Here is a 12,911-nt window from a genome sequence, read left to right as displayed (position 1 = left end):
AGAGATCTTCTGCTGAAAAATTAAGTGTAGCACGTTTTACACACACAGAAACATTTATGTATTTGTTTTTTTTTAAGTTATTGCCGAAGAACTTTCTCAAATCTAAGTGATGTAAGAGCATTTAAAAAATGCTCTTACAATAATTTTATTTTCATTACAGAGTTTCTTTAAAATCTCTGCATGCTCTAACTAACCTAGATATCTAGATAGTATATTTAGATATACTGGTTTTAAAATACAAGGTCTTTCATTCTGATTCTTTCCCACTCCAAACATCGTTCCAAGTGGCCAAGTAATGGGGGGAAGAATTAATTCCAACTGCAATGCAGAAAACTGGTTCCTCTGAATATTCTGTTTCAAATGCGCATTTAAGGCACCTTTCACTAAATGAAAGAAAGCTTTACAAGACTAAAATTGTTGGCATGAAAACTTGTCCTTCTTTAGAAAATTTAGCTGTAAAACAGCTAAATACTTCAAAATATTTTGAGTATGTGATCATTCTAGAATGTCAAAGTCAAACAAGATAAGAAAGGTACCTTTCATCAAGTAAGAGTGGCATAAAATAAAATTATTGTACCAAAACTACTGTCTAACTTTAGACATATTTTCAATTCCAGGTCCAGTTTCTAAATGCTGCAGGTGAAAATAACGGAAATCAGAAGTAATTACATATCAGTGTTGGCCTTAATGCAATCCAGTTCAAAAACCACGAAAAATTACTTTGTAAACAGTATAGCACATCCATGGGTAAATAATATTATAGTGGTAAAATCAGTATTTGTATAAATTCAAGTTAACTCTTTCATATGTGCAAATTAATGAAGTCTTAGCCCAAGTCATAGAGAATGAGTAATAACATCATATCAGCTTTTATCTGTTTACACAGACAAGATTAAATATGTCAGATGTCAGAATTATGCTATTTTTTTAATTCTTTGAAACAAAAAAGCATGTAAACTCCTAAGATACATTTTGGAAATTAAAAATTAATCCTTGCACACCAATTTTCCAAGGCCAGGTGATTTAAAGCTGTTAATAGCAAACCTTTTCTGTGCAGAAGAACAACAGGATGGATAAGGAGTAAACAATTTCTTAAGACGTGGAAGGGACAAAAAAAAAAGAAAAAAGGATTGCTTTTCCAGAAGCCTCTTTAAAGTCACAAAAAGAGCATATGTCCTAGTGGAGGACAGGAACACTAAGCAGCATTGTAGGCAATGAATATCATTCCTCTGTCAGCAGAACTCAGCTGCCTCTCAGAAAATTGACTCATGTCCCTAAAACTGGAGGAAAACTATGATCTTTGTGTCGAGTTAGCCTCTAATACAGTGTCAACACAGTGAGTGGATTTAGATTATTGAGAGGTCAGACAAATGTCAGTGCTGCTACAAAGAGGTGGAGGCAGGACTCACATCCCCAGTCCATATCAGCTCATCTGCCTCATGGTTGCCTCATTCCATAATGAATTTTACAAGAACAGCAACAAAAAGCTTACAACTCTAATAACTTTATGAGTGTTTTGCCACCTCCCCCCATGTACGTTACTTTCATTCTAAAACTAAAAGTAGGAGCTGAGTGTTCCCAGTTCAAAAGCATCAAAACCATATCCCAGCACTTAAGAATGGTCCTCCTTTGAGAAGTTTTAACTCCATTAAAACTCCCTAAGATTAGTTTAGCCAAAAATTAGCAATGGACATAGTAATCAAAATTATGAAGATCAGTAGATCTAGCCTTTACAAAGAAACCAAAAGGGCACACGTCCTGGAAACCTCCTCTCAAGACTTAAAATCAGACGTGCTTTAGTAACTTAATAACACATAGTATTAAAGTTCACATTAGCAAGAACCTCACAAATTTGGAGAGAAAGATGGAGCACTGCTGGCTTTTGTCTTGAGCTGGAAAACCACTGTCCTTCAGTAACCAACCCTTCAGAGTGCTGAAGCTAGAGTAATATCATTTGCAGCAGAGGCTCTTAAAAAGCTTGTAGCATCTTCAAATTAAATTTAATTCCACTAATGAAGTTGTTATATTTACTAATAACTAATAAGAGTTCTTTTTGCTTCAGCCCTATGAAAAAAACCAGCTATTTCCAATCCTTGGAATAAATATTTTCCATAAATATTTATTTATATGTTTTATAAAACATAGCTCTTTCCAATTATTGGAATAAATATTTTCCAATCATTGCATAAATATTTTAGGCAGTCACTAAAAAACTGCATCCTGATGACCCACAGAGAATGATAATATCAATATTAATAATAAGGGTAATAGTAATAATAATAACAATGTGCCCCTGCTCACTAGGAGCTGAGTTTGGCTTGCTAATCCATCTCAAATGATTCACTGCAGAGTGTCAATCCACTGATGCTTCTTGTTATTCATAAGAGTTGGAGCTACATTTGAAACAATAACTTAAGGCAAAAAAAATCCTTTCCATCTTATTGCAGACACCCTAAAGTATACCACTGGGGTTTTTTTAACAGATTATCTGCAGAATTTCTTTCCCCCCTTACAATTATGGGGTTTTTTTAAACTACAGGAAAAAATAAAAACATTAGAGAGCATAACTTCCTTACTTAGGTGCTGTTTCTGTACATAAACTAACCGCACCATATGAACAAAACAATTTAAAAATTCATTTAGCAAAACACAACAGTATAAGCTTTTCATTTTACTTAATTTTAAAGGCTATTCTGAAAAGCCTCAAAACTTCACAAGTGAGTAGCAAAAAAAAACTATTTTGGATACTTACTTTAATAATTGATGGCATTTTGGAGTTGAGGTTATCATAAGTAAAATGCAGACGAGTCCTGAAGGAACACTTGTACAGCAGAGGTTCCTGGTAAAATTCAATTTTACCACTAGCATTTCTCTTATCAAGACATACTGTGCAGTCAGAAAAGTTGATCATCTTCCTCAGTACCAGATCAGTGGCTTTTAAAAGAAGTGTATAGGTTAAAAAAATATATTGCATATGAGAAAAGTTGTGCATACAGGTTCTTAACTAGAAGAAAGCAACACAAGACAGTTTTTAAGTCATTATTTAAATCAAAGTACTTGCTTATGTGACTGAAGAGGATCATTTCCTGTGTCAGGCTTTTTATGCCGAATGCATAGGAAGTGAGGACAAATTAGTTACACCCAATAAAAATTTTCACCCTGTCTGCTGTAACTTAGCTCTTTTTATAAGAGTACTGTTTCATGTGGAAGCATACAATTACTATCATACTCATTATTCTCACAGAAATAGTTTTGCACATTATCCTCCAAAGTTTTCTTTTGAACCTTACAAAAGAAACAAGAGCTCTTATAGTGATCTTAACATGAAATATATTTTGCGATTTTGTCATATTAGTTTGTAGTTATTTTAGCCAGAACAAAAAAACAGGTTCAGGAAAACATTAATTGAACTCCAGACTCTACCTGAAATCTTGTGTGTGATCTTAGCACAGTTACTGTGCCCCAGCTCCACCTCTAGCCAATGTCAGTAAGAGCACCTAGAGTTACAGGTGAGTGCTGGCAATTCAAGGACTGAAACTTACAAACACTGAAGACCAAGATAAAGTCAGAAGTTTGGGGCTTTCTTCCCCTGAAAGCGTGAAGTGAAATGAATCATGTCTTGCAACTGATACGCTGTGCTCATTACTGTGAGCACATTTTACTTCCTCTCTTGCCAGCGTGTTCAGGGTTATAAGATCATCACAAACAAGTGCAATGGAATGCCTTAATGTGCTACTGCTCACTCACAAAACTTGCCTAAGCACTCACTACCAGCAGCAAGCACGAATTCAAATACCATCACAGGATGGCAAGCGTGAGCAGAGGACAACACATCTTGTATGACTATCTGTGATCACACAAGGATGCAGTATGAATCAGTCTATAGTACTACAGTTGGCTCATCAGAATTAAGGTAAAGACAAGAGAAAAAACTGATTGGAAATCAAAACAGACATAAATTGTCATACTTCTGATACAAAAGAGCCATTTTTATGAGACTTAATATTTCTGTATGAATTTAAGAGTGCCTCCACAATGATACATAAAACCAAAAAATATCTACTCACCAGAGATGTCCATAAATGCCCGATCCCAAAACTCATCCACTGTATAGCATTCTGCAGAAGTGATATTGACTGAGAGAACAATATCATCCTCCACGTACTTCAATATGAGATTGTTGATCACAATGTTGACATTATTTACAACACGCCTAATCAAACTCTGAACATAACCTATAAATTAAAACAAATTCTTGGCAATGATAAGGAAGACATGATAAACTCATTTATTTAGTAAAAAATTTCATTATTTCAATATATTTATTATTCTCAACCTGCACACTTTTAAAAAAAATCAAAATTTAAACAAACTATGCATCATTTTTACCCAAAAATTAACATGACTTAAAAGTCTTTAATATTCTGTGTAGTTGTTAAGTCAATCAGCATCCCAGAAATGCAAGATATCATAAAAATTTTTAAACTATGAATACAATAGAGCATACAAAACAAATTCACTTTAAAACTAATTAAGAAAACAGAACACTATGGATTACTGGAGACAAAGAATTTTAACAATTACTTTTTTACTTGAGAGATATTTAGAAATTGATTTAGAAAAGTGAACACCAGCTGCCAGGTTACTTTTCAAGTGTGCATATATTATGCCTAGGTGCTCCCTCAGTTTTTTTATAAGTTAACTAAGCATTAACACACCTGGTACTTTCCAATTCTAAAACCTCATATATCCACATCTTGTTCAGTAAGACCCCTCTGAGGTATATCAAAACCAATTTCTGTCAACAACCCAAATAGTAAGCACCTGCACTGAAGCCTGTTGGGAACAAATGCATTTACATGTTTTTTACCACTGACATGGTTTTTAGATGTAATGTTACTGGAAAAATCATCTCACCAGGGAATTCACAGTATGTGGCAAACATTCATATTTTTAAGAATATCGTAAAGACATGAAATACTACCCATATTCATGTATTTCTGAACCATGTATACTGAACCTAACTGTGCACCCAACTCACTTGTGCTACAAAAAAGTAAGCCTTAAAATTTCTCTGTTTTCAAATTTATCACATTACACACATTTAAAAATACATTTAGTAGACACTATCAAGTTCTAGTTTGGTGACCGTGCTGTAAAAAGCTAGCTAATGATAGAAGCCTAAACCCACAGGCTTCAAGAGCAGTTTTCTGAAACTTGCATTAAATAAAACTGTCAACAATTTTAATGTCAACAATTTTAATTCAAATTAAAAATTAAAATGAACATCAAAACATTGTCAGGTAAGTAGGAAAATACTTAAGTTGCTACTTCCATTCTACTCTGCTTTTTCTAGGTATTCATCTTTTTCACACTCATATATTCACTTTAGACTATGTGGAAAGTTTTACCATTACATAAGTAATTTTCTAGAGTTCTACAACAGCTGACATAGGAATATTTTGTTTTTTCAGGATTCAAAATCCTCAATGACCAGAAAGAGGAAATCCAGAAATACGGTCAAATTCAATGTTTTCAGAGCTTAGTACTGTCAGATTTCTAACATAATCTGAATTGGCTTTTTCTGCATATCAATCTAAAACCACTGGAAAATATGTGGAATAACCTGTTTTTAAGGATTTTCTCACTGACTCCTTCAAACGATAACATTTTTAGTTTATATGAACTCAGAAAACCAGATTTATTATTTCAGTAATTAAAGGGGCATAAGAGACCCATATTCATCACGAGAGTGATGTAAACCAGCCTGTACATAAATAGAAAGCAGCACAAGGCATTCAGCTCCTTTTCCTAATTTCAGCATAGAAATATTTTTGCAGACTATTTAACTAGCAACTATAAAATTATAACCAGTTATTTGACCATGATTTTAAAGCAAGCTACTAATTTCATTGAAAAAAAATGAAGCTGTCTCTCCACAGCTCCAAAGTTTCTCCAGTATTTTGCTGTCAAGAGTCTTTCAGGAAAAGAGCAACACCATTTTCATCTGTATGTCTTTTTGGCTGAATGCATTAACAGAGGAAGCACCGTCCTGTCTTCCAAAAAAAACAGAGGTCAGTCATGGATGTGCTAAAAACTACCTATGAAGATATTTCCAAGCTAGAGGTACAGTATATTGTTGAAAGTATCATACAAAAACCAGCTTCCTGATTAAGTTTAGCTTCAAATATACTAGAAGCAGATTTTCACATGTGAGAAACAGTCTTTTAAGAAATTCTAATTCCTAAAATTCAAAACAAAGTAATAAGAACATCAGCAAGTTCATGTATAATAAAAGGTTTGTTGTTTTTTCATGCTTGGGTGGTTTGTTTTTTTTTAAGGGTTTTGTTTTAAATAGGAGTGGGAAAAAGCAGGTAAAGGTTACTTACACTCCTGTGATTTCCAAAAATAACACTGTGGGCATCTTTGTCACCGAAATATAGGTGTTCTAGGGTACGTGAATAAAACCATCAGAAAATCTGTAGGGCTAAATTCTTTCCTGAGGTGCAACATAAAGTCCACAAGTGTGTTTTTTTCAAACTGTCCAGAGCCCAGGAGGCTGCACTGAGCATTAAGTGCTACAAATGCAATTTCAAATCCAACACTCCAAAATTTTGTATCTCTGTAGTCATAGAATCAATATCATCAGAGTGGACACAGCTAAACAATTCAAGCTTAGCAGGTGTCTGTTGTTGCCAAAGCTACATTTTTAGCTAAACTTTGCCTCTGGAGATTAATCTCCAAGGACACTAAAACAAAAAGACAAATAAATGTTTTTTAAAATACAGCACTAATATGACACACGCATCCTCCAAGAATGTAAAAAAAAAACCCAAACAAACACTAAGCATAGGACTCCACATCTTACTAAAATTCAGGATGTACAAATTAAATCTTAGGACATTTTACCACATAGCTAAATCTATACTAAACAATGCTATTTATCCGCTCAAAACCAAAACCAAAGCCACCTGTATTTACAATTTCATTATTTACAGCAATTAACACAACTGCATTGGTACAATTTCGCCACAAGGAGGTAACTTACAGAAATCCTGCAAATGTCACTGAAGGAATATATTAATACAATTTTTGGGTAGCCTTTGACTTTTGTTGTTTGCAGATGCGACCCAAAGAACCAATTCCAGAGCTGCCACAGCTGAGCGCTGTCCATGGTAGGAAACTGTTTCCCCCAATTCCAAGTTTATTGGAGTTTACTGGATCACTAAGCTCTAGGAAACCCTCCAGCCCTGGCTCCTCAAGTAACCATTTCAAAGCAAGATGATACCACATAGCACATCGTATTACACACACTAACAGTCAATGCTGTCTTTTGATTTAAGTCAAGCATAAAGTTTCTGTTAACAAAAGACAGCAAGAAAGCCTCACACAAAACTGTATTTTTAACCTATCTAAAATTACATGACCCAAGACAGCAAACTGCAATTCATTCCAGTACTCTCCAGTTTTACTCTTCTGCATAAAACATCTCATATCCAAACTCAGAGGCAATAGTAATCAGATAGATCCTTTGGCATTTTTACATCATAGAATTTCTCCAAGTTCAGCATCCAAATTCCATGTTCACACTGAAATTCCATATCCAGGAAAAAATACTGGTGAAAATCTCCACTAGTAGATACAGGACTCAATAAAAATCATTAATAAAACATGAGAGAGTTTGGGGTTTTCAGCGTGAGAAAGAGAAGTCTCCAGAAAAACCTTATAGCAGCCTTCCATTACCTAAAGGGAGTCTACAAGAAAGCTGGAGAGGGACTTTTCACAAGGGTATGTACAGATAGGACAAGGGATAATTGTTTTAAACTGAAAGAGGGAAGGTTTAGATTAAATAATAGAAAGAAATTCTTTATTTTGAGGTAGTGGAACAGGTTGCCCAGAGAAATTTTGTTCAAGGCCAGACTGGATGGGGCTTTTAGCAACCTGGTTAAGTGAAAGGTGTCCCTCCCCATAGCTGGGGTTGGAACTAGATGATTTTTGAAGTCCCTCCCAATCCAAGTCGTTCTATGATTCTATGATGCTACCTTGAACTATAAATGAGTTATGTGAATTTAAGAATTTGATTAAATGGAAAGAAAGGTTATCAGCATTAAACTACTCTTCTTTGTGATTTGGTTCTAACATACAAGTAGTTCACTAACCTTTGTGATTTGTAGGTAGACAAAAACATAATAATCTAACTTAAACACTGTGGCCATCTGAATAAACTTCTGTATTTGAGTTACAGAAAAATATCTAACCAGTTTCTGAAATTATGGGTTACCTGGAGGTAAATCAGGGTCAGGAGAAGCAGACTGCTGAACTCGTCGTGATTTTACTGCTGATTTCAAGCTTTCTGTGGTACTGCGGTTTGTGGAACTGGAGCCACAACTTTCGTGGTCTTCCTGCTAGAGGAAAAGAAAGCAATGAAGTCAACCAAACAGAAAGAAAATAAATGTGGGGAGAACTTGGTAAAGGTTCTGTAATTTCTGTTACTGTTTTTCCATTGATTCAATCCTGTACTACAGAAGCTGACACAAAACAAGCTGGACAACATTAAATTAATACTTTCACTAACTTTGGTTTAAAAAAGAAACCTGTCCTTTAAATATTTATTTCAACTGAACATATTTCTTCTAGCTCCATTTCTGCTGAAACGTTCCTTCAGAGACAGAGCCCTGCAAATTACCAAAACAAGTATGAGAAACTACCTAATTGTATGAGCTTACATGCCTACTCATGAAACCACCTCAGATGGTTCCAAGATGTCAGACTCACATCCTTCCTAATACCACTAATTGAAACTGATTCATAAAGCTAAATATTTTTGCAGACTTCTATAACAGTAAAACATGACCCCAGAAAAGATAAATGAACTGAGGGCACCTGCTCCTCTTGAGATTTTATATAGTTCATTCAACATAAGGAATTCAGAAGCAGAAACATAGCTCATAATTCCAGAATGTGATATAAGCCTTTCGAGATGAGATTTGCAGACGCATGAAAACCTTAATTAGCTGAATCTAGGATTTTAAATATACCAGTAGTATTCCCATTACATTCCAGAATGACAGCTTAACTACAAGGCTCAAGTGTAAGAAAGCCAAGAGAAGTAATGCAAATATTCTTGTAAATGTATGAAAAGAACAGGTTAAAGAGGATGCAAACACACCTTTTGACCTAAGCCAAATTACTTTGATAGACATAGTCTCTTGCAGAAAAAGTGAAAAATGCTTTCTGGGACATGCCACTGATCATATCAAACAATTTGTTCACAAAAAGAAGCTTTGGGGAACAAATGTCAAATAACACAGTATGATTTATAATATTCTTAAATCCTCTACACATGAAAAGCAAGCAGCTTAAACTGTGCTGGATTTTTATACAGGACAGATCATGTGTTTCTCCACATGCTGCCTGGCATTTCTAATAATCTCAGAGAAATTACAAAAGGGAATCTTCACAGTACTTGCTTTTTGATGTGGATTTTGCTTTCCATTAAAAAAAATTAATACATGCAATGATACACTTCAAATGCAAGTCTACAACTTCAAAAGTAACTGAAGAATTTTTTTCCTTCCACTCTGTACTTAGAACAATAAAACAGGGAAATTCTCTGATAAAATGAAAAGACCATTTCACTAAGGAAAAAAAAAAAAAAGAAAAGAAAAAGAAGAGCACTATAATCTTAGTTGGGGGAAAAATAAGGTTAGAAGCTTTAACTCATTTGGGGCAATTGAATAAGACAGACAAATTCATATATTAGAAGACCAGATGATAGCTTCAGAAAGAAGGATGAGTTACCATAAAGGATTTGAGACTTCCAGTTACTAATACAGTATTGAAAAGCAAGCTGTTGGATGATTTTTTTATTTTATGGTTATTTGGCAATTTTAGTCATACAGGAAAGTCTCATTCCAGTGCATAAAAACCCCATAACAGGTATTGAGAATCAGCTCTGTTTAGAGGGCATTTGTTTGTTTTCTCATCTCTGACAAACTTTCGATATTTTTCATCGAGGGATGCAAGTCTCCTGAAGGCTCTCCCTGAACTTAGAATGGTGGAGCAATTTCAGTAGCAAACCACCTTTCTCTTTATGGCATACCTGACAGAGATAAAGCAAGAGCTTCAAGCTTTCATTAAGCCCAGCATGATGGAAGCCTCTTCATCAACATATATTTTGGAATCAGCAGAGCTCAACTCTCCTTCCTCTCCAGTTTACTGAAAAAACTAAGATCACACACTTACTCTAAAACTTTTGAAATAACTTTTAGATATATTCTTTCTTGGAAACCAGTTCACATGTAGCACAGAAGTATTTTTTCAGGTAAGACACTACACAACTGTTTATGTTTTGGACTTGAAGAAAAGCCCAAGCTCAATAACCACATTTCCTTCTTCCCCAAGCTCACTCAGGGATTGCACAGAATGCTGTGCTGCAATTATTTAATGACTTGGTCTGATAGGATCACATTACACTTGACTTTTAATATTTATGTCAGCTACAAAATAAAGAGAAGGGGGGAGAAGGGAATGGGGAAGTTCTTTTTCTGAAGTGTTAATTCTATCAAGCCTGATTACATTCAAGTCTAACTTCTCTATCTACATACTGCTATAATTATGTTCAATACATGTTCTCAAAACTTCACAAAATCTATGCAATATTTTTGAGTATTATGAGGAAAGATTAAGTAACAGTGGTTTAAGCCACTTGAGACCGCTAGGAATAAACACCAGCACTTTGGCTTTTGAGGGGAGTTTGTTTTTTTTAAAAAAAGGGGAGGAGAATCCTTAATTTTGAAACAAAGTATCAAATCTCAACAATAAACACATTACAAATCAATAAGCTTTTCATATTTCCCCCAGCTACAAGTCTGTTGTGATGGAATAACAGCTATAAATCATTTACAGCAAGCTGGACCTAAATACAAGCAAAAAGGTACATGTTACAAAATGGTGCCAAAACACAAAACAGATTTATCTCAGAAATATACCTGTGTGACTTAATCCATATGAAGTAACAGAGTACACCTACACTTAAAAAGAATTCAACCTGATTGCATTGAAAAAAGGGGGCAGGTTTTTTTTAATCTGGGATAACATCCATTCATTTCTTTACATAATTATCAAAAATATTTTTGGGAGCTGCAAGGGTTGGTTTTGAGTTTTTTGAGCATGAACATACAAAACATTTTTCACTACAGTTACTGATATTTTATAAGCCAAATGTATTCTTCAATTACTCAAAGACAATAAGAGTGGCCATGAACTTAAAAAAACTACACTCCTAAGTACACATATATCCAGAAGGTTTCTGTATCTGCACACTTCTGCTCAATGTTAACTTTAAGAGCACACTATTAATTTCTCAAACATGTGGTTGTCTCATAAGCCCAGAAGTAAAACATGTTCATTAAAGAGATGGGGAAAGTTCCAAGAAAACTGCCAAAACTAGCATAATTATGAAACTATTTAAAACTGGAACCAACTAGAGTCACACACTGTGTCTAGATCACAGTGATGTCATCAGAAACACCCAGCCAAAAAGCACTAAAATTACTGCACTCACATAAATCCACCTCACACCAGATGACAAACATTTAAAAGCTGAAGTCAAAATCATAATGGTGGTGGGAAGGGAGTTACACTCTAAAAGTGCTAATAACTATAGTTATGGAATGAGATTTGATAAACATCCATCCATTTTATCATTAATGAGAGTGATTCCAAACAATAGCCACAGCAGTGGAAAACTAAAAATACTCATGATATATCTAGAGAGATGACTTTTATGTAAGACAAGTCATTTACAAAAGTATCTTTTCCACTAGCTTGTATCAGAAGGAAAGCCTAGAAAACTTAAATTTGAACAAGAGGTCCTCTTTTGGGGTGTTGTTCTGCAAATACAACAAATACAATTTTGCACAACCAGGCTCTTTCTTCACTTTTGACAGATGTGTCAGATCCAGTAGCCAGATCCAGCTGAAATGCTTTTATGAAGCACTATGGTTAGTTCTAGAACTATGCAAGTCATAAGTAACATGCTAAAGACACCTAGGCTAGTGAAGTTATATTCAAGTTCCTCAGTTCATTTTCTAATGCAATTTAAAACCATTATTGCAAGGTTTAGAGCAAATTACAATTGACAATACCTGAAAACAAAACAGATGAGGTTTATTTTCACCTTTCCTAAGTAGAGTTTGTAATCTTTGCTCATTATTCTTTCCTTTGTTCATTATGCTTTCCAAATTCAAAATAGTTTTCTCCTTAAAAAATACACACTCTTTTTAAAACGCACAAATCCTATTCAACCTGCAAGATCTCCAAAATGCCTCATAAGCACACTTTATGGGAAAATAATGTTCTTTTGGAGACCACTTGGCTATTTATACAAATACTGTCCCTGTGCTTTCATAAAACCAAGTTAGACGAAGAAAATTGGGCTCTATAGAAACAAAAAAAACCCAAAAAACTGTTTAAAACCAATGAATATTATGAATTAAAATTTTAAAACCCAAACTGATCCAAATTACCTACTACACAAACTTGCAAAGAGCTCTCCATCCCCATTTTTTCCTTTTCCTTTATAATATTTACTTTTTCTCACCCTTTATCATTTCTAAAACAATAAGCTTAATATCTTTTACAAGTCATTCAAAGATATCTATTCATATTTATGTAAACTGTACTTCAAACGGCAAGATGCAAGAACTGGGGGAGTGGAACTTATTTCCCACTAGTGGGCAGTGCTCAAAAAGCCAAGCATTTGGCTGCCTGTGGCAAGACCAGAAGCAACAATCAGGATGTGCCCATTTTAGCAAGGCCTTTGACACAGTCTCTCACATGGGCATTCACAGACTGGTGAGATATCAACTGGATAGTGGGAGTTCAGTGAAAAAGTGGCTGGACCACTG

At 34.6% G+C, this 12,911-nt stretch overlaps 1 protein-coding gene across 7 annotated transcripts in view; it reads right to left on the bottom strand.

Annotated features, from left to right (window-relative positions):
• Positions 1-12,911, bottom strand: part of VPS13B (vacuolar protein sorting 13 homolog B) — a 429,893-nt gene that overhangs the window by 377,088 nt on the left and 39,894 nt on the right. For 6 of the 7 annotated variants that reach the window (XM_041470605.1, XM_041470603.1, XM_041470604.1 and 3 more), the window contains exons 4-6: positions 8,282-8,405; positions 4,068-4,235; positions 2,753-2,934 (exon numbers count right to left, since the gene is read on the bottom strand). In XM_041470605.1, the coding sequence (XP_041326539.1) occupies positions 2,753-2,934; positions 4,068-4,235; positions 8,282-8,405 (474 nt within the window). The remainder of the gene's footprint in view (positions 1-2,752; positions 2,935-4,067; positions 4,236-8,281; positions 8,406-12,911) is intronic. The other variant, XM_041470606.1, reaches the window with a different exon arrangement.

Source organism: Pyrgilauda ruficollis, unplaced genomic scaffold (assembly GCF_017590135.1).
Source record: "Pyrgilauda ruficollis isolate IOZ18807 unplaced genomic scaffold, ASM1759013v1 scaffold25, whole genome shotgun sequence".
Classification (NCBI taxonomy): domain Eukaryota; kingdom Metazoa; phylum Chordata; class Aves; order Passeriformes; family Passeridae; genus Pyrgilauda; species Pyrgilauda ruficollis.
Note: the sequence above shows the minus strand (reverse complement) of the source record. Positions and strands in the feature narration are given on the sequence as shown.